Raw genomic sequence first — 20,896 nt, 5'->3', positions numbered from 1 at the left:
TGTAACCCAACGCAGTCTCCGTCTCGGAAATTCTTGCTGAAAAAAAAACAAAACAAAAAAAAAAACAGGAAATAAGCATCCAGGTGGAAATCTGCGCTAAAGTTGACAGTTGACATCATCGCGGAATTGCCAGAGCAAAACTAGCGAGCTTAACCAGTAAACAACTTAAGCTAGCTAGCTTAATTTAGCCAACATGGACAGGCAAATTCCAATTAGCATCGATGCTAAGCTCATTAAAGAGCTAGCAATAGCTACTTCAACACCCGTAGCAGAATTGTATGCTAACGTGGCAAAAATAGAATTAAAGATTGTATAGTTAAAAACCGGCGGCATGGTGGATCAGCTGGTAAAGCGTTGGTCTCACAGTTCTGAGGTCCCGAGTTCGATCCCGGCCCTGCCTGTGTGGAGTTTGGGTGTTCTCCCCGTGCCTGTGTGCGTTTTCTCCGGGCACTCCAGTTTCCTCCCACATCCCAAAAACATGCAACGTTAATCAGACACACTAAATTGACCCTAGGTGTAATTGTGATTGTGACTGCGACTGTCTGTCTCAATGTGCCCTGCGATTGGCTGGCAACCAGTTCAAGATGTACTCCGCTTCCTGCCCATTGACAGCTGGGATAGGCTCCAGCACTCCCTGCGACCCTTGTGAGGATAAGCGGACAAGAAAATGGATGGATGGTTAAATACCAAAATGGTCAACCAGGCTTCATAATAACATAATGCTAAATGCTGTAAATGGGCTAACAGAAATGAGCATACACGTTCTGATAATTATAAACCTCCAAAATGCCTGCTGCCTTAAAACTAATGGAGTAGCAGCCCATGTAAACAGAGCATACAACGTTTCTCCCAGGTGCTTCCTGGCATGTTGTGGCACAATGTGGTACTACGCGAACTCAAAATGCGGACGTGCCCCTCATCTGCCATATGACGAAAGGTTCTTGTTTTTTTGTTTGTTTGTTTTTAGTGCCTTAATAATCATTTGGAAATGAAGCGGCGTGTGTGGACAGGACCAGAGTTTATATTTCACAGTTTGCAAAAATGAATCCATTTTGATCATCGTGGCGTGAGGGATTCTGGGATCTACATGACAGGATAGCTGGCGAACGTGGCGATGCCGCACTGGTTGGTTTTGTTGCGAGCCATCCGGATGTAGCCGCCGTCTCCGTACGAAAAGCCCCAGCTAGGGGCGAGAGAGAGAGAGAGAGAGAGAGAGAGAGAGAGAGAGAGAGACGCTCATTACCACATTTGACCACCGGGGAGCGCTGTAACCCTGCTTGCAAGTGTTCTCATTTTGTATTTGTTGGGACAGTTAAGTTACCACTGTATTCCTGTCAAGTCGAATAATTATCCATCTATCCATTTTCTTCACCACTTAACCTCACAAGGGTCACGGGGAATCCTGGAGCCAATCCCAGCTGTCAATGGGCAGGAGGCGGGTGTACACCCTCAACTGGTCGCCAGCCAATCGCAGGGCACATCGCAGCCAAACAGCCACACTTACATTCACACCTAGGGCCAATTTAAGTGTCCAATTAATGTCACATGTTTTTGGGACGTGGGAGGAAACCGGAGTCCCCGGAGAAAACTCAAGCAGGGACAGTGAGAACATGCGAAGTCCACTCAGGGATGGGTGGGATTGACCCCGGGACCCCAGAACTGTGAAGCCAACGCTTTCCAGCTGATCCACTGTGCCCCCCCCCTAATAATTAGTGGAGATAAAATACTGATTAACTGGAGACTCTAAATTGCCCCTAGGTCTGATGGTGAGAGCGAATGTCGTCTGTGTCGATGTACCCTGCGATTTTCTGGCAACCAGTTCAGGGTGTACCCCGCCTCCTGCCCGTTGACAGCTGGGATAATCTCCAGCACTCCCGCGACCCTTATGAGGATAAGCGGCTAAGAAAATGGATGGATGGATTTCAAAAGATTTCATATATATATATACACACGTTTATTTCTGTAGGGCAATTCTATATCACGGCTTTGGTGCGAGTCTGGAATCCCCCCCCCGGCGATGTAGGCCGGTTTACTGCCCCACCTGTTCTTGACGAGCCAGTACGGTTTTCCACGCAGCGCTCCGTAGCCGACGGCTAAAACGGCGTGGTTGACTTTGCGAGAGCAGGACGCGTCGTCGTACACGCCTGGAAAGAAACCAAAAACCTCGAGTCATAAAAATAGTCGTGTTTTTCCATTAATTGTCCGGACATACATTGCCTTGTCATTTTTATGAATATGTGGTAGTAAAATATCGTCGACCACTTGTATTATTATACAGGATTTTACACAACATATAGTCGTAACTTTAAATGTATAAATAGTCATTACATTGTAGTAATGCATGTTCACGTCCTTCTGTTAATACACTTAAAAGTCGCATTGATAGTCTTCTCATATAATAGTGAATAATCATAACTTTCTTTGAACTGCTAAATGTTCTAGTTATAGCATTTTATTATCAATTACTAGTCACATTGTCCCCTCAAAATATGTATATATATATTTATATATATATATATATATATATTTTTTTTTTACTTTCTATTTATACAAGTTAGGATAATTGACACTCATAATCATCTACTGAATCATAACTTTCTATTAATAGTCTTTATTAAAGATATTCAATTTCTTTTAAGTCATGAACTTTTTCCAAAAATATGTTACATTTATTTATATTGATCTATAATGTTTATCTTCATTATTTATTTGTACTTACTAATTCATTCATATATTTACTTGATATATTACATTTATTTCTATTTACTATTTAAGTCACAATTTTCCATTCATACTCATAACCTGGTATTGATAGTATTTACCTATTAAAATACTTTCCCATGTGATCCTTATTTTTTTATTAATTATACTACCTTGTATTAATAGTCCTGACTTGAGATGTCCTTGTATTAATAATAATTAATAGCAATTACCATTTATCAATAGTCTTTACTTTCTATGATACATATGATAATTTCCTTCTCATCCCATAATCTTCCATCAATACTTCACAACATTCAATGATGTCATCACCTGTCAAAAATACTTGACTTTCTATTCCTAGTCATGGCACTTCTTATAATAAACGAGTCATAACTTATGAATAAGCCAAATGTTGATCTTGAACAGGAATTTTGTTTATCTGGTGAAAGAAATTGCACCGAAGTTGAGGTGAGCGGAAAGGGCTTGTAAATAAACGGAGGACAGCGAACGCACCACTACTGTAGAAGGCAAAGGTGGGCCTGGACGCGTCGACGGCGACCGACACGGGTCCGACGGCGGCGACCGCTCGCTTCAGAGCGCCCTCGTCGCCCCTCGGCAGGACCGTGAAACCCGAGCAGTTGGCCGCTCGGTGGGCGGCGCTGTAGCGACACTGCCCGGACTGCGAAAGAAAGAAAGAAAGAAAGAAAGAAAGAAAACATTTATGATTTATTTTCTTGCTTGATTCGGCAACTTTTCAGACTCCCCGAGCAAATTTCCTCACGAAAAAGCTCCAAGCAACAAATCAAAGCTACTTTTTTTTTGGTACAAAATTTGTAATATATTTTTGTATTTTATTTTAACCAATTTGGTATTTTATGTTAATTTATTTTATCTGTGACATAATAAATCTTGTTCATTTTGAAATTGTATTCTTCACAGTTCATTATCTTGTAATTATTAAATAAATATTTAATAGAATAACAAAAGTTGAACTACGTTAATGTTGTTTTATCTGACATAACAATGTTTATTTTCATAGGATAGTAATTCAACCTCAATTAAACTTTATTTTAATGGATTGTAATTCATAAAAAGGGGGAAATAAAATAAAAGTGATTTAAATGACCTTATAAATAATGTTGTTAATTATTAACTCCTGAAAACTGTTACTGTGTTATCAAAATAACGTTCTAGGTACTGTAATTCTACCCCCCCCCCCCAAAAAAAAAGCAGCAGCTCCATTTTTAAAATTTTGTTCTTGAAGATTTATAATTACCAATGTTATGTAGCTAAGCTACTTTCTGTTAGCTCATCTATGGTGTTATTCACTATATGTTAGCATTAAGCTAGTCGACGTTTGTAATGTGGTTGAGCATTTTGCTGTTTCAATATGCAATGTTTTAGTCTCTCTTTTCTGCGATCCCAAATGTGTCCGGAACGTATTCCGCGCTACTCTTTATTTTTTTACTCCGCAGTTGACTGTACCTACCCGACCCACATACGGGTAGAACTCTTCCGAGTCGATGCCGCCGTTGTCGATGACATAACGGAAGGCGCCGCTGATGAAGCCGCCGAAGCAGCCGCGGTTGCCGTACTTGCCCGAGCAGTCCATGAGGTTCTGGGGGCTGAGGTCCACCAGGCGGCCCGAGGTCCTGGCCAGCTGGCCCTCCAGAGCCCCCGCCGCGCTGAAGGCCCAGCAAGAACCGCACGAACCCTGGACACAGCCACTCGGAACTTTTCTCCAACTTTTGAACGATTTTTCCCCGTCTGGTCTTTTCACCTGCATCTTGACGCTTGTGACGCAGCCTCGGTCCCTCCAGTCTACGGAGGTCGGGGGGTCGTCCGTCTGGCTCGGCGACCAATTAGAAGACAGCTGGTGGAAGTCGCTAGGAGGAGTCAAGGTGGCGAAAGACTGACGAATCTCTTCCGGCGTCTTCAGGGCACACAGAAAAGATACATAAAACACTTCAGAATTACAGCAGTGAGTAAAGATCAGAATCCTCCTGCGAATTCTGACAAAAGCTCAGTTCTTACGTTGTAAGTACTTAGCGTAATTTCCGGCCAATAAGCAGCGACTTTTATTCACGCGCTATCAACCCTGCGGTTTATGCTGTGACGCGGCTAATTTGTGCATTTTTTTTCTAACGGCTGCAAGGTGGGAACTCGAGCGGAAAAGGTAAGAGTGAGACCGGTTGGAATATACAGTATGTGCCAAGAAAGTGGCTTTTACCGGTCCGGCCATGTTAGCGCTACGCTAGCGTGTTACTGCCGTGTCTCGGTGATTTTTACCAGGATGTTTTTTGTTTCTTGAACCGGCTCGGTTAGTGCGGCACTAACATTAGTGTTAGCACGGTGCTAGCGTCAGCATTAGCGCGGCGCTAGCGTTAGCGCAGCGGCACTAGTGTTAAACTCTCTGTGTACCGTCTTTCTTTGTAAAAATCTCGTGTTTCAATGTGGGCACTTGCTTTTAAACGTCTGCGGCCTATGTAAGTACCAAATGGTATTTCCTTTACAAATCGACTGGGTGAGGCTTATAACCAGGTGCGCTCTGTAGGCCAGAATTACGGTACTTGTATAAGCTCTGTTTCTGAAAAGTACTTCACATCCTTGTTGCATGGAGTCACCTGGAAACTAGTGTACACTCCCCCATTCCTTCGACTCCATGCAACACAGACGTGAAGCGGAAATTCCAGAAAACGGAACGCGTCAGGACGGTCCAATCCGCTCGAGTCCCACCAGATCTCCGAGGACGTTCATGCTGAGCTGGTAGCTGTGGAGGCCCATGGAGGCTTCCAGGTTGTGCCGCGTGATCATCGCCAGGTTCTTTTCCCACAATCCTCGGCGATGAAGCTCTTCGGGCTGGAGAAGACGTCACATCACTTGGGTCAAGACACGCGATGGTCTCACACAGACACACACCCAAAACCACTTCTAACCTGACTACCGTAACGCTTCCCGTGCGTTTTCTTCCACAGCGTCCAGTGCTCGTTCGGATTGATGTCCAACATGGCCGCCGCGACCTCCGCATGCAGCGCCATGATGAGCGAGCTCAGTAGCGTCAAGCCTGCTGACATGATATGAGACTTGCAGCTAGCAATATCTAATTTGAAAAATTTTTGTGAACCTTTTGGGATGACTTTCATCTTTACAAGATGGCCACGCCTATGGAGAGTGACAAGAGAGAGAGAGAAATCATCTAAAAAGAAAAATCCAGAAATCACAATGTAGGATTTTTTTAATGATTTATTTGTGTGATACACCTGCAGATAAGTATTTGAACACCTGAGAAAACCAATGTTAATATTTGGTACAGTAGCCTTTGTTTGCAATTGCAGAGGTCAAATGTTTCCTGGAGTTGTTCACCAGGTTTGCACACACTGCAGGAGGGATTTTGGCCCACTCCTCCGCGCAGACCTTCTCTAGATCAGACAGGTTTTTGGGCTGTCACTCAGAAACACGGAGTTTCGGTTTCCTCCAAAGATTTTCTATTGGGTTTAGGTCTGGAGACTGGCTAGGCCACGCCAGAACCTTGGTTTTCCTGGTTGTGTGCTTGGGGTCATTGAGATGGTGAAAGACCCAGCCACGACCCTTGTGAGGGTAAGCCGCTTGGATAATGACATGACATATATCCTATTGAGACAGCACAGTGGTTCGGCTGGTAAAGCGTTGACCTCACAGTTCTCAGGTCCCTGGTTCAATCCCGGACCTGCCTGTGTAGAGTTTCCATGTTCTCCCCGTGCCTGCGTGGGTTTTCTCCGGGCACTCCGGTTTCCTCCCACATCCCAAAAACATGCAACATTAATTGGACACTCTAAATTGCCCCTAGGTGTGATTGTAAGTGTGACTCTTTATCTCCATGTGCCCTGCGATTGGCTGGCAACCAGTGTAGGGCGTACCCCGCCTCCTGCCCGTTGACAGCTGAAATAGGCTCCAGCACTCCTTGTGAGGATAAGTGGCTCAGAAAATCGATGGATATATTCTATTGCATCTCCTTACTGTGTACCAAACTTTGTGAAGTTTTGACCAAACCTGAATGAAAATATAACTCAGAAATTCGACAGATTTAACAGGGGTAAAAAATGAAAAAAATTCATTAATTAGGAAATGTGCATTAGTTGCATGCAAGTGGCAGTTAACTGTCAACCCGATGACGAAATGAAGCCCAACTTGCTTCACTTCCTGCACGTAGCACTTCAAGCAATGATGTAAAAAAGAAAAAAAAATACATGAAAAAGCCATAACAAAACTTTAAATTTTGCTCATAACGTTGCGACTTGTTAGTTTTTAAAAATATGAATATTGCTGCACTTCACATGCAGTCTGAAGAATAATACAAGATTAATCAAAATGACAACACAAAGTTGAATGGTCATTACTGTACTGCAGTACATAACTCTATGTAGTACTGTGACAATTATAATTGCATAATACAGATACTAATAACTGATATGGGAAAGTTGATGAAACTCGCCTGCACAAAACATCTCAGAAGTGAAGTTTCCCTGATTGATGAAGAGGATGATGAAGAAAGTGCCGCTCACGTTCCTCTTCGTCCAACTTTTTTTTTATTCAGCTACAAATTTAATAAATCATAAATAACAATTCAAAAAAACAAACAAACAAACAAAAAAAAAAAACGCCGTGACTCATATCCAGAAAAACGCACAGCACGTAAAGGACTTGAAAATGAATTTCAAGACGTCCTCACGGTCGTTTTTTTCCCCCTCTTCAGTGTTTCCAATGATCAACAGCGGCCTCCAGTGGCCTACACGCGTATTACACCTACCAAAGAAGCCAGTTAAGACGTCACAAAAAGTGTCTTTAGAACTTTTAATTTCATTTCATACAAAACATACTTTTTTTACACACCAATAACAATGATCAGAATGAAAGTGCTGAATTGTACGGAACCCCAGACATGAAATTTGGTGGGGGGCAATTCATCCATCTTCACTTTATGTTATTTATTTTGTGAAGCAGGCTACCTAAGATAGGTTGTTAATATTTAATATGAACGACTGTTACATGGGTATCGTGGATCCAGGTCAAGCCTTTAAAATTGATGAGGATCATAATATGTGCGGATGTATAATATGCACTAAATACGTTCCACGTGCTTACTAAACTGTCCAAGAATCATTTTAATATGTTGGTACGTTATGCCTACATTACCCCTACGTCATGGCCATAATGTGATATTTTGCGGCCACGTTATGTTTATATTGTGAAGACAGATACCTTTTCCCCCAGTGATGTCATGTCGGGGGGGAGTGGGGGGGGGGGTCCGCAGAACTGCGTCGGCCGGCGACGCTGCTAATGTGCGTGCTTTGAGGTCAAAAACATTTCAGCAAACAGCAGCTAACATAACAAACGTGAAGACACACACCCAAAAAAAAACCAACAACCAAAGACTGGTCGCCATGGATACAGCCAAACATCCTCAAGGAATAAGAAGAGGCGGTCACACGACGGGGTAGCTGGCCAGGTTGGCGATGCCGCACAGGTTGCCGCGGTTACGCGCCATCTTGATGTAGCCTTTGTTGCCCCAGGTCTCGCTCCAGCTGTCGGAAAACACAGACACGGAATCATTTTTGGTTTCAATGTTACCATGGCGACGGTCTCCATGCATGGGGATGACAGTGATGACGTCAGACCTGTTCTTGATGATCCAGTACTTCTTGCCCCTGGGGGTAACGCCGTAGCCCACCGCCAGCACGGCGTGGTTGACGTCGTCCTTGTTGCAATTGGGGTCGTAGTAAATGCCTGGTTTGGAGAGAGGGAGGGGGCGTGACCTGGCATGACCAAGCGTGGCGGGTGATGTCGCGAAGGTGACGCGCGGCGTGGCGTGACGTGACCGGATTTCATGTGAATCTTGAGCTGGTGTGGCGTGACATACGCTTGAATTGACATGGCGTGATGCGGCATGGCAGGACGAAGCTTTGACGTGACGTGATATGATATGACTTGGCGTGATGCGATTTGACGTGATCGAGTGTGGGATGACATCGCTTGGTGTGACGTGGCGTGAGGTGACATCACGTGACGTCGCCCGGCACGCCGCGGCATGAAATGAACCGGTGTGACGTCGCAAGTTGTAACCACTGGCATGACGCGGCCGGCATGACACAGCGTGGCACGGCGTCATATCACGCGACGTGACCTGACGCGGCCCGGGTGTGCGGCGTCGTGCTGCGTTCGCTGACCTCTCTGGTAGAACTGGAAGGTGCCCTGGGAAGCGTCGATGCCGACCGAAATGGGGCCAACCTTGAAGAGCGCCACGGCCAGGGCGTGCTCGTCGCCTTCGGGAATTTCCTTGTAGCTGCGGCACTCGGCCGCCGTGCCTGACGAGTTGTAGCGGCACATCTGTGCCTGCGGGGGGCGACGCAGGGAAACAGCGCAATTCAAGATCTTTCGGTACCCGAAATGGCATCCGTCCATTTTGTGCTTGTTCTTATCGGGCTTATTGGACTTTTGAGGAAAAGAGCGCTCACCTCTCCCACATACGGGTAGGCCTCCTCCGAGTCGATGCCTCCGTTGTCCCTCACGTACTTGAAGGCGTTGGTCATGTATCCCCCCCCGCAGCCGCTGTTCTCCGTCACGCAGTCCACCAGGTTCTGAGGACTCAGGTCCCGGAGTTCACCGGTTGTCTTGGCCAGTTGACCCTCCAGCGCTCCCGCCGAGCTGAAGGCCCAGCAGGACCCGCACGAACCCTGAACGGGGCAAACAACCACACAAACAAACATCGTCGCTTATTCTTATTAATACAAATATATTTCTACCTACTTCATTGCTACGACGCCGCGCAAACCTTTCATTGAGTCCAATTGAAGTGCATTATTCTATTTGTCCACTAGATGGCATAGTTTAACCACTTAAAATGTTTTAATCTACAGTAGAAAGCTTCCTGAATGCAGTACTGGAAATATTACTAATTGTTACTATATCCGAACAAATTTGTATTTATTATTATTTATTTTAATAAAGTTCACTTTTGCACTATTATAAAATGATTTCAACTCTAAGAATGAAATGATCAAAGGGATAATTTTGTTTTTATATTACATGTAGAAAAATATATAAAGCCGCAGTCAAAAATAAGATGGATGCAGTTGGATTAAAATGCAGTTCTTAGTTTTTTCCACCAGATGGCAGCGTTTCACTTCTCCTCTTTGGTCTGAAATGCATTTTGAATGTTGTTCAGTCAGATTTTTTTCATCCATCCATCCATCCATTTTCTTTGCTGCTTATCCTCACGAGGGTCGCGGGGAGTGCTGGAGCCTATCCCAGCTGTCAACGGGGAGGAGACGGGGTACACTCTGAACTGGTTGCCAGCCAATCGCAAGGCACATAGAAACAAACAGCCAGACTCATAATCAGATTTTTTTTCACTACCATAAAAAATGTATTTTCAAATTTAGACATTAAAAAGGTCATAAGGATAACCTATTATGCTAGTTTATGTTTTTTTTTTTTTTTTTTAAAGAATCATCTAGAAATATGTATTACCTACAGCACAGGCGTCACACTCAAGGCCGGGTGGGGGTGCGTGCAGAGGATTTGTCTTGACATTTCATTATCCAAGCCGCTTATCCTCACAAGGGTTGCTTTAAAACTGGAGCCTATCCCAGCTGGCTTCGGGCGAAAGCCGACTACACCCTGTACTGGTCGCCCGTCAGTCGCAGGGCAGATATCGATCTCACACTGATTTAGCTTGCCTAATAATTTAATGTTGACTTCTGATTTCAGAACAAGTTACATATTAATATGTTGTGTCCATATGTAGTCAAGCTCCAATTCACAAATCTATTATTGATCTCTTCGTGCGCTCATGCGTGCAACCATCATTTGTGACTCTGACCTGGTCTTTGACGGGGGTCACCAAGCCCTTCTTGCGGTAGTCCACCGACTTGGGCAGCGCGTAGGCCTGCTGTTCCGGACTCATGGTGAAGCCGCGTTCCCGCGTCATGGGCATCTCCAAGCCCGTCATCTTCTCCATCACTTCCTCCGACGTCTGCGCCGGCAACCAAACGTCACGTCTCGCGACTCCCGCCGATGACGCCCGTTGACTTTGTCGCTTAATATCTCACCATGTCCCCCAGGTGGTTCATGCCCAGCTCGTACGAGTGCATGCCCAGCGCCGCCTCCTGGTTGTGGGCCTCGATCATCAGCGCGTTCTTCTCCCAGATGGCCCGCCGGATGCCCTCCTCGTCCTGCCGCAGAGCAGAGTGAGCGATTGACAGCTGAGATGAGGTGTCTGTTTGTCAACTGTGATTATGTCAACCCACACCCCCCCACCCAATGAGAAGCCATCTGAGCATGATGCCATATTTATATTTATTAAAGGTTAAACTTGGAATCAAAAAGTGAAAGGTTACTAATGGGACACAAATGTTCAACTAGTGAACTGGTGAGACAAAACGGATGCTGGTGGCTGGACCTTTAAGATCCATTCATCCATTTTCTTAGCCGCTTATCCTCACAGGGGTCATGGGGAGTGCCCGGAGCCTATCCCAGCCGTCAACGGGCAGGAGGCGGGGTACACCCTGAACTGGTTGCCAGCCAATCGCAGGGCACATCGAGACAAACAGCCGCACTCACAATCACACCTACGGGCAATTTAGAGTCTCCAATTGATGTTGCATGTTTTTGGGATGTGGGACGAAACCGGAGTGCCAGGAGAAAACCCACGCAGGCACGGGGAGGACATGCAAACTCCACACAGGCGGGGCCGGGATCCAACCCGGGACCTCAGAACTGTGGGGCCAATCAGCTGATCCACCGTGTCGCCACCCTCATCACATCCAATACAATAATTCTGATGTTACTGAAATAATAATGCTCACTCTTACTTGAGAGTACCTATTAGACTGCATCATACACATGAGCCGCTTGTAACACGTTGAACGCCTTATTTATTAAAAGTGAGGCATTAATATTTGCACCTGACTAGAATAGCTGTCAATCAAATCAGTTTTTGCGTTTACTGTATGTTGGTGAAAATTGTTTGTTTTAAGGGTCCCCTCACTCCGTTTGCCCCCCCGACTGCAATTTCATCAATTGGACAGAAAGTTGTCCATCTTGGCTTGAAGCAGCCATTTTGGGCAAACTCCAGACATCCAAATGAGCTCGAAGCAGAAGCAGAGAAGATGGGCGGCAGATGGAGGACACTAAATTGCCAAGTTCTTCTTCTTCTCTCTCTCTTTTTTGTTGTTGTTGTGCCTTTGCCGCGTAACGTGGGCAGATCAAGGCGTCAAAATAAAGATTCGCCATCACATTAGCGGCATGAAAAGTCAAAAAGTGACTTGAGGGAAGCAGGCAAAGTAAGACGGCTAAAGGGAAAGTCATCCATCTGGGCAAATGGGTCAAATCGACAATTTAATTAGCCACAAACGCCTCGTTGATGCCGTAGCCTGGTTTCTTTAATCAGGACGATTAAAAGCAGCTCACGGCGCAGTCTCGGGACATCCTCCCTCGTTATTGCCACAAAACACGCACGATTAAAGACTACGTGTGTGTGTGAAAGTCATTTTAACTACGCTAAACCAGAAATACAGTGAATCTCCGCCCAATCAATATCATAAAACTACAGGTTGAAAAACTCAACCTATCCACACCTACAGTACCCACGTAGTTTTATTCTATTTCTGAACGGCCACAAAATGGCGTCTGACACGTTTCTTCTATGCTTATGGTGTTAGCATTATTAGCCTCGGACAGGCCGGATTAGCAATAGACAGCAGTGCGATGGAAGATTCCAGAAGAGGTGACGGCAGGCGGGCAAGGCTATGCCAGAGAAAGTGCAAGCGGTACAACCCTCAACATGGCGCTAGGAAAGGTTCCGGATCGCAGCGCGATGGAAATGAAAAGTTAGTCACTTGCTAACAACTTTGGAGGTTCAAAATAATATTCTGTAGGTCTTGAATCATCCCTCTAATTGCTCCAAAGTTGAAATTCTGGAAAAGAATTAATATTAGCAATTAGCAACGCTGATGACAAGATGGCAGCCATATTGACTAGAGTGGCCGGGCTTCATAATTCAAAGAAAAGGTGCGATGATGCGGCTTTGTGGTTTGCGGCCATCTTTGTGGTTACCAGGACCAGGAAGTTCCTCCCTTTGTGCGGCTTCACATTTGAAAGTGGAGCATCGGGAGGAATTTGCAGAATATGATAAACACAAAAAGAAAAACACTGACCATGCCATTGTATTCCCGAGCGTGGGTGATCTTCCACTGCTCCCATTGCCTGTCCAGGGTCACCTGATCCAGACGGGCCACGGCCGACACGGCCAGCAGCAGCACGCTAACGCAACGCTGCCACATTCTCCACACGCACACAAAAACAACAAAACAATCAATGAATAAACAGTGTGTGATGCTCGTTTCCGTTCGTATTAAATAGCAGACTTCCACTGCATGAAATTATATATTTTACGTGAACATTTTAGTGTGTGAATATACAATTCTTCATTCTAGTTTGTTCTGAGTTTTACGTTTGACCTGGGAGTGACAAATATCTTATTCAATGGGGATAAAAACAAAAGGCGGGTCTGGAAGGAATCCCGGTGCTCAAGAAGGTTCTGTCCAGTGTTACGGTAACCATGGCAACCAATGAGAACAAGGTTCTGCTCACTCAAGTAAACACACACTGGCTTCTTTCATGTTTCCGTGATTCATCTGGTTATGAATTGTTTTCAGTTTTTATTCACTTCCCCACTTCAGTGGAAGTGAGTTGGTACAAATACTTGGTTACTGTACTCAAGTAGATTTTTCAGGTATTTTTCTGTACCTGGATATTTGTATTTTATACAACTTTCTAAGAAATTTGAAAACTGATACGTGTACTTTTTTAGATGACAACACCATGTAAAAAAGAGAAAGTTAAGTCGTTGGGATTGAATAAGGTGAAAAAAATGTTAGCTAATTTATTATTATCATTTATTATATTATTATTATTATTATATTGTTGTTATTATATTTTTATTATTAAATAATTAATTTAAGTTAGTTAATGGAAGATATTCCTCACCCGTGTTTTCAATTTTTTTTTTTAATTGAATTGTTTGATGCTGGGCGGCACGGTGGAGCAGCTTGTAAAGCGTTGGCCTCACAGTTCTGAGGACCCGGGTTCGATCCCGGCCTCGCCTGTGTGGAGTTTGCATGTTCTCCCCGTGCCTGCGTGGGTTTCCTCCGGGCTCTCCGGTTTCCTCCCACATCCCAAAACACGCAACATTAATTGGACACTCTAAATTGCCCGTAGGTGTGATTGTGGGTGTGGCTGTTTGTGTCTATGTGCCCTGCGATTGGCTGGCAACCAGTTCAGGGTGTACCCTGCCTCCTGCCCGTTGACAGTCCCGTGTCAACATTCAAAAAAATTCTCCGCCTATCTTATAGTTAGCTTATTTAGCATTTTTTGTTACTTGACAATATTAGCAAAGAAAATGGAACAAAACAAGCTGGTTCTGGGTTAAAAACAAAACAAAAACAAAAAAAAAGATTGTTTTCTTCTTCCTCTCAGTAGTTGCACTTCTGCCGTAACTTAAAGAGTAAAACTGTTTTGTGTGTGTTTTGATTTGTTTCCTTATTGTGCCAAGTTATGAAAACATGTATTGTACACAATTGACAGCAAAACTTGTGTTCAATTCCTAGTCTGTATTTTTTTAAAATTAAACATGAGTATGGGGGTTATAAAGCATGAGTGAGGAGTGTGAATCGTTTTGCTAATCAGCAGGAAAACATCATTGAGCGGCAGAAATCTCCCAACCTAAAAGTTTCCGTACCTCGAATTCCAGAAGGCAGTCAGGTTCTGTCGAAGCCGTCTTGTTTGGGCGCCGGGCGGGTCCAATGCACAAGTAGGTCAGGGTCTGGTTTATATGGACTGGAGTTTTGAGGAAGTGAAAACAGCAGTTCAGGGTTCGGGGAGGAGTTGCGGACAGGAAGAAGGAGAAGAAGGAGAAGGAGGTGGAGGAGGGGTGGGGGGGGTGTATGGGATGGGGGCATCTGGTTTCACTCTGCGTGATGTCGCTTCATTCTGCAGGAAGTCTGCTGACACAGCTGGAAAACAAAAAAACTGAACAAACCAAAACAAGCAGGACTGTAATAAGAGGACATCGCTTACAATACTGTAAATATTATATCATCACTGTCGAGCGCAAACATCCCATGTCCAAATTTGGTCAATTTTGCACAAATCTATATTATTGGTCAGTCCCAACATGGGTCTGTTATTAGCACAAAACATTGACCATCGAAAATGTCTTGCCATTTTTTAAGATGCACTTTTAAGGACTAAGCACTCCACCCCTATGCCCCCCCCCCCGCTTTTTTTTTGTTGTTGCTGAATAGTCTTTTTTTTTGGGGGGGGGTGCAAGGATTCTTCCTGACGTGAACACTCTTTGGGCATTTCATGAGGAATAATACAATATATACACAGGGCCATACAAGAACCGTATCGTAATTCCCTTATTTCAAAAATAAGGCTCAAAATATTGCTACCCAGTTCAGTCACTGAAAGTGTAGTGGTACACACGCCTGCCTTTGGTGCGTGGGATCGATTCCCCTTCAGTGATGGTGTCCATATCTGCTCTGTGACTGACTGGCGACCAGTTAAGGGTGTAGTCTGCCTTGCGCCTTTAGCTAGCTGGGATAGGCTCCAGCTTTCCAACAACTCTTGTGAGGATAAGCAGCTTGGATAACGACATGACATGACATATTGCCACCATGAGCATGGGGGAATTTTTTTCTATTTTGCACTTTCTCTATAAAAGATGAGGATTTTCAGAAATATGAAAACAGTTCGTGACTTTTTTCTCATCATTTTTGTGCTTTTGGGTAGCAAGAAACTATGTTGAAGTGAGTTGAGGAGTTTGAGGTTTCTTGGATTTATAGGCAATTATGAGCATTTTTGGGGCAGTTGTCAATAATTATCGCTATTCACAGCAGGGTTCTTTCTCTACAACAGTGTTACGCTTTGAAAAACGTGACTTTCCCCTTCATTTTATTGTGAATATAAACATTCCCCAAAAACCGTATTCTTTAATTCGTCTCAATGGTAAACGTTTGATGCCCAAATGGGTAATGTAAACAACAACATAAACCCTTGAGAAATTTTCCATCTGTCTTGGATGCCCGCTTCCAATTGGAGTTCATTTTTGGAGAATTCCCTGGTTGGAGTTTGCCAAGGTACGGAAATTTGCCGCTTCTGACCAAAATTGTTTACTTCCCATTTAATTTCGGGGATGGGTACTTGGGACTTTTCCATGCTTCTTGTTTCTTGTCATGTCATTATCCAAGCCACTTATCCTCACAAGGGTTGCCGGAAAGCTGGAGCTTATCCCAGCTAGCTTCGGGTGAAAGGCAGACTACACCCTGAACTGGTCCCCAGTAAGTCACGGGGCAGATATCGACACATCACTGAGCGGGAATCGATCCCAGGCTGCCCGCACCAAAGGCAGGAGCCGTGTGTACCACTACACCATCAGAGACTCTTGCTTCTTGTTTCTTGTCCACCCAAATGTTGTGTCCATTGGTGAAACTGGTCTATAAACCTTCAAATGACATATCCTGGTGGCACGGTGAAGCAGCTGGAAAGCATTGGCCTCACAGTTCTGAGGACTTGGGTTCAATCCCAGCCATCCCTGAGTGGACTTCGCATGTTCTCACTGTCCCTGCTTGGGTTTTCTCCGGGGACTCCGGTTTCCTCCCACATCCCCAAAACATGCAACATTAATCGGACACTCTAAATTGCCTGTAGGTGTGATTGGGAGTGCGGCTGTTTGTCTCCATGTGCCCTGCGATTGGCTGGCAACCAGTTCAGGGTGTACCCCGCCTCCTGCCCGCTGACAGCTGGGATAGGCTCCAGCAGTCCCCGCAACCCTCGTGAGGATAAGCGGCGAAGAAAATGGAAGGATGGATGACATATCCTCAGGCGCTCATCACATAATGGAAACAAGCCTATTTAGAGAAGACAAAATGGAGGCCGCACGCTATCGTTAGCGCTTCCTCACAGCTTTAGTCACACGCCTGATTTGTACATGACCAACTCGAACATGTCTAAATATACATTAATATCGGTCATGTGTGAGCTGACGCACCGGCCGACATGCGAAAAAGGGGAAGAGGACACTTTATTAGGTACCCCTGCTCATGCAGGCATCGTGGCTGTTTTGTAACAATTTGAGGCTTTTTGATATCTTAAACTTTTTCATTGTTAAAATGAATTTATTCTGAAACTGAATGCTTTTTTCACTCTTTTTTTTTTTAAATAAAAAAATACCCTCTCTTGATCAGTCCCTTTTTTGTTTGTATTCAAAACATCTCATTTTGGAAAAATGCAAGTTAATGTAACACGGCTGCATCGCGGCCATTTGAAGCTTTTGGTGCTGACGCGGCTTCCTGCATTAGCATGTCACAAATGAGCTCAGCGTGCTAAGTGGGACGTGATCGATGACGGCCCCCGTCTTCGCCGTCTTATTCTAAAGCTCCTCCAAGATGGCGGACGTCGTCATTGATCGTCCGTGCGTTTGATGAAAGGGGGCTTGGCCACCGCACTCATTTGTACCCCAATCGGCCGCTGAGCTCTTTGCGCCACTTACGTCATCTTAGCATGTGTTTGTCAATTTGATAAAGCTAGTTATTAAAAAAAAAAAAAGGAAAATCAATATCATACTATGAGAGCAATATCTTACTATAAGAGCAAAGTTTAAATTGTAAAAAAAAAAAATAAAATGTCCTTTTAGGAATTATAAAGCCCTTTCGCCACAGACTACTCAAAAAGAAAAAAAAATAGTGACTTCACGTTTGTAACAATTCACCTGTTTTTCTTTTTTTTTTTTAAACATTCTCATAAAAATGCAACCCTATCCTAATAATTAAGTGCATGTCTTCTTGGAAGAACGCTACTTATTTCCCCTAATATCAAACCTTTTTTCCCTTGAAAAAGGACAACTTTGTTGTTGGAAAAAAATACTTAATTCTCTTAATATTATGATTTTTTTTTACTCAAGCGAGTAACACTTTAAAAAAAAATACTTTTTTCTCCGAATAATATACCTTGTCAAAAAAATACTAGTTGGGGAAAAATGTTTATTTTCTTAAAATCAAATTTTAAGAGAATTTAGTAAAAAAAAAAAAAGTTTTTTTGCTTGATGAGATTTGTAATATTTTTCTCTCCACCGCCATAAAAAACATTCTAAAAAAAATACTTTCATAGGCTTTATCTATGAAAAAATATTATTCAATTTCGGTGTTAAATATAACCTTTGTTCCTATGAAACAAACCATTTCTCAATAAATATTTTTTGACAGAAAAATGTATTTGCAGAAACACCCATTTCTTAAAAAAATATACATTTGTTCTCCAAATATTGCATGTTTTTTTCTAGCAAAAAATATAGCCTTATATGAAATCTTATTTTTATCCCTCATAATATTCTGACTTTATTTCTTTTCGCATGTTTTTGCTTCCTCATAGTCCAAATACAGCTTCTTGTTATTCCTGTTCTGACCATCTGACTGTGGTGCCCAGATTGAACATCATGTGGGATTTCATCATCTTCCTCACATTATCAGAACGCATTTGCTTCTTATTCCAGAACGACCTGAGCTGGACTCTTTCTCCCCTGAGGACTAAGAAGATTCTTACATCACTTGAACATGGTCTATACGCTACCGCGATCCATAGGAGCGGTCGCCGGGGACCTCACATAAGCCGAGCGAGGTTGTTGCTGAGCAGCTTTTGCGACGGGTTTTCCGCCCGCTCGCCAGATTAACGACGGCCGCAGACACCAAAGAGGGTTTAAGGCCTGTTTGGACTTTTGCGGATTAGAACCGCTTGCCTTTTCCCCCCTCCTGACCTCTGATTGTTTCCGACGCTACATTCCGCAAACACAACAACGGGCAAAATCCAAATGACTCCTTGCCCGGAGTATGATGGGAAAAATCAGATTACAAATCAAGTCCAATCCCTTTCCAGACATCAGATCCTTGATTTACGGGTTCGATTTGTCATCAAGACGTGGATACAAGGATTTTCAGGGAGAATGTACACAATCATACATTAATTTCAGAACATTACATAACTAAGTATGCATATTACTGGCAGTGGGCGGGTGGAATCCCTTTTTCTCCAAAACATAACTTTTCTTAAAATGGTATTAAAGAGAAGCTCAGCAAAATATCCTTTGATTAATATTTGTGTACGTCAGCTTTGCCGCATGGCCGTTCCGTCTCGCAAGAACATGAAACAATCTTTGAAACTATCCATATTTTCAAGACAGGGTTAATTAATCCCCATCAGAGGAGTAGAAAAAGTTGTGCAGTTTTTTTTTAATGCGAAGATCATTTATACTAAAATTAATGATAAAAGCAGTTGTGAAGCAGCACCTACAAGATGCTAGAGTTAGAAACATAGAGTTCCGTAATTTCCGGCCCATAAACCGCCACTTTTTTCGCAAGCTTTCAATCCTGTGGTTTATGCGATGATGCAGCTAATTTGTGGATTTTTTTCTAACAGCCAGAAGGGGGCACTCGAGCGGAAAAGGTAAGTGTGACACCGGTGGAATATATGTGCCGAGGAAGTGACTTTTACTGGTATGTTTCTTTTTAACCGACCCTGTTACCGCCACGCTAGCGTTAACGCCACGCTAGGATCTTGCTGATGTGTTACTGCTGTGTCTTAGTGACTTTTACTGGTACGATTTTTTTTTTTGACCGACCCTGTTAGCGCTGCGCTAGCGTGTTGCTGCTGGATTACTGCTGTGTCTCAGTGATTTAGGTCTGTTTTTTTTTTTTTTTAACTGGCCCTGTTAGTGCTGCGCTACCGTGTTGTTACTGTGTAGCTGCCACGGCTGCTTTTTTTGTTTTTTTACCGGTATGTTTTTTTTACCAGCCCTGTTCGTGCTACCATGTTGTTGTTATGTTAAGCTAAGCTAAGGTATTAAAACTTTGAAACCTCTTTCTGTGTACCGTCCCTGTAAATATCTCGTGTTTCAATGTGGGCACTTGCGACTTTTATACACGTGCGGCTTATGTATGTATCAAATGGTATTTCCATTACAAATGTACTGGGTGAGGCTTATAAAGCAGGTGCGCTCTGTAGGCCGGGAATTATGGTAGATCAAACTAAATGAAAACACTGTGAGTTGGAAAGGGGGACAAAGATGCATCATGGGAGATTGCTCCATCAACCGTCGAGGCCGATGGGTGAATCACCCGGGGATGATTCTGGAAAAGTCTCATCAAAACCTGATGGGGTTAAATATAGAAAAGACTCCAGATATTGGAGGAAAGAAGGTTTTGGGAACACAACGTTCTTGCTAGTGTTTTGGCAAATCATCAAAAAGTAAGAAAGGAATCTTTGTGGCTTTTTCTTACAAGAAAGAAAGAAATCTTTGCAAAGAGGGTTAAAAGGTACAAATCGTTATGGGTGGTTACCCATGACTCTGTCAAAAATTCGCCTTCATTATACAGAAGTGAGAGAGACAGAGAAGAATAAAAAATAAAGACACTGAATCCCCTATTTTCACACAATCCGCTTTGTTCGTCTGCACTTAAACTCATCTTTACAAGAATGGTTGAATGCTGAGGATGACAAAGGAAGAGAAAATCTGGAGAGTCGTCATAACAATCAAGGACGCACTGAAATGCTGTGCTGTCTGAGAGATAGGGAACGATCACATTTAGAAAAGCTTATATATAAAAAAAAAAAAATAGCTCTTGAAACAACACATTTTGCAGTACTCTGAAAAAGTCTTGGGCTGCTCTTAAATGTGTTGTCTTTAGCAGCGCCGTGATGAGCGAACATTACTAGAAGGCCTCTGAGTAGAGGGCAGACCTCCCCCAGGGCTGGAACAGATTAACGGCATTATAGTCAATTTAAATGGGAAACAAGGATTTGATACCCGGGAACATTGGTTATCCTGACGTAACGAGTCTCTTCAGCAGAGTCGGCATGTTTGTGACCCGAAACAGGGCAGCATCCCGGCTGGCTCCGTAAATCTGCTTAGTACTGTACTAACTGGACTTTTTTTGTTCACTTGTGGACTCGCTGTCCAGATTAAAATGCTAAGAAGATCAAGTTCATATTCCCAATGCTTGGAAAGAACATCGCCCTCCCACCCCACGCAGTCAAAACATTGTTTTTTCGTACAAAGGCTCACAATAACTGAAAAAATATTAAACAAAATGTGACCAGATAA

At 43.6% G+C, this 20,896-nt stretch overlaps 2 protein-coding genes across 4 annotated transcripts; both read right to left on the bottom strand.

Moving 5' to 3' along the window:
• Nucleotides 1-1,013: 1,013 nt before the first annotated feature.
• On the bottom strand, nucleotides 1,014-7,377 carry LOC133500960 (procathepsin L-like). 3 transcript variants are annotated; one of them, XM_061820274.1, is made up of 8 exons: nucleotides 7,175-7,377; nucleotides 5,640-5,865; nucleotides 5,440-5,562; nucleotides 4,484-4,636; nucleotides 4,193-4,417; nucleotides 3,217-3,382; nucleotides 2,042-2,144; nucleotides 1,014-1,183 (listed from the first exon to the last, which is right to left on the bottom strand). In XM_061820274.1, exons 2-8 carry the CDS (start codon nucleotides 5,844-5,846, stop codon nucleotides 1,084-1,086), a joined length of 1,077 nt encoding a protein of 358 aa, XP_061676258.1. In that variant the 5' UTR covers nucleotides 5,847-5,865; nucleotides 7,175-7,377; the 3' UTR covers nucleotides 1,014-1,083. The 3 variants fall into 3 exon arrangements, with proteins under 3 accessions (XP_061676258.1, XP_061676257.1, XP_061676256.1); XM_061820273.1 differs by having other exon boundaries at nucleotides 4,193-4,636; nucleotides 5,640-5,767; nucleotides 5,828-5,865; XM_061820272.1 differs by having other exon boundaries at nucleotides 4,193-4,636.
• Nucleotides 7,378-7,519: 142 nt separating this feature from the next.
• Nucleotides 7,520-14,654, bottom strand: ctsk (cathepsin K). The gene is made up of 8 exons (XM_061820275.1): nucleotides 14,480-14,654; nucleotides 12,897-13,023; nucleotides 10,791-10,913; nucleotides 10,562-10,714; nucleotides 9,195-9,413; nucleotides 8,907-9,072; nucleotides 8,358-8,466; nucleotides 7,520-8,264 (listed from the first exon to the last, which is right to left on the bottom strand). The coding sequence occupies exons 2-8, from the start codon at nucleotides 13,020-13,022 to the stop codon at nucleotides 8,165-8,167; spliced, it is 996 nt and encodes a 331-aa protein (XP_061676259.1). The 5' UTR covers nucleotide 13,023; nucleotides 14,480-14,654; the 3' UTR covers nucleotides 7,520-8,164.
• Between the last annotated feature and the right edge of the window lie 6,242 nt (nucleotides 14,655-20,896).

Source organism: Syngnathoides biaculeatus, chromosome 5 (genome assembly GCF_019802595.1).
Source record: "Syngnathoides biaculeatus isolate LvHL_M chromosome 5, ASM1980259v1, whole genome shotgun sequence".
Classification (NCBI taxonomy): Eukaryota; Metazoa; Chordata; class Actinopteri; order Syngnathiformes; family Syngnathidae; genus Syngnathoides; species Syngnathoides biaculeatus.
The sequence above is the reverse complement of the archived record's forward strand: the minus strand, read 5'-3'. Positions and strand labels throughout refer to the sequence as shown.

Bases quoted from the DNA above. Each gene is read 5' to 3' on its own strand.
- LOC133500960 (XM_061820272.1), bottom strand. From the start codon at position 5,846: ATGAAAGTCATCCCAAAAGGTTCACAAAAATTTTTCAAATTAGATATT. The intron at 3,383-4,192 runs GTAGGTACAGTC...TTTCTTTCGCAG, and splicing joins TCTACCCGTATGTGGGTCGG to TCCGGGCAGTGTCGCTACAG. The intron at 1,184-2,041 runs GTGGGGCAGTAA...TCTCGCCCCTAG, and splicing joins TACTGGCTCGTCAAGAACAG to CTGGGGCTTTTCGTACGGAG.
- ctsk (XM_061820275.1), bottom strand. From the start codon at position 13,022: ATGTGGCAGCGTTGCGTTAGCGTGCTGCTGCTGGCCGTGTCGGCCGTG. The intron at 10,715-10,790 runs GTGAGATATTAA...TTGCCGGCGCAG, and splicing joins TGAACCACCTGGGGGACATG to ACGTCGGAGGAAGTGATGGA. The intron at 9,073-9,194 runs GTGAGCGCTCTT...CGCCCCCCGCAG, and splicing joins CCTACCCGTATGTGGGAGAG to GCACAGATGTGCCGCTACAA.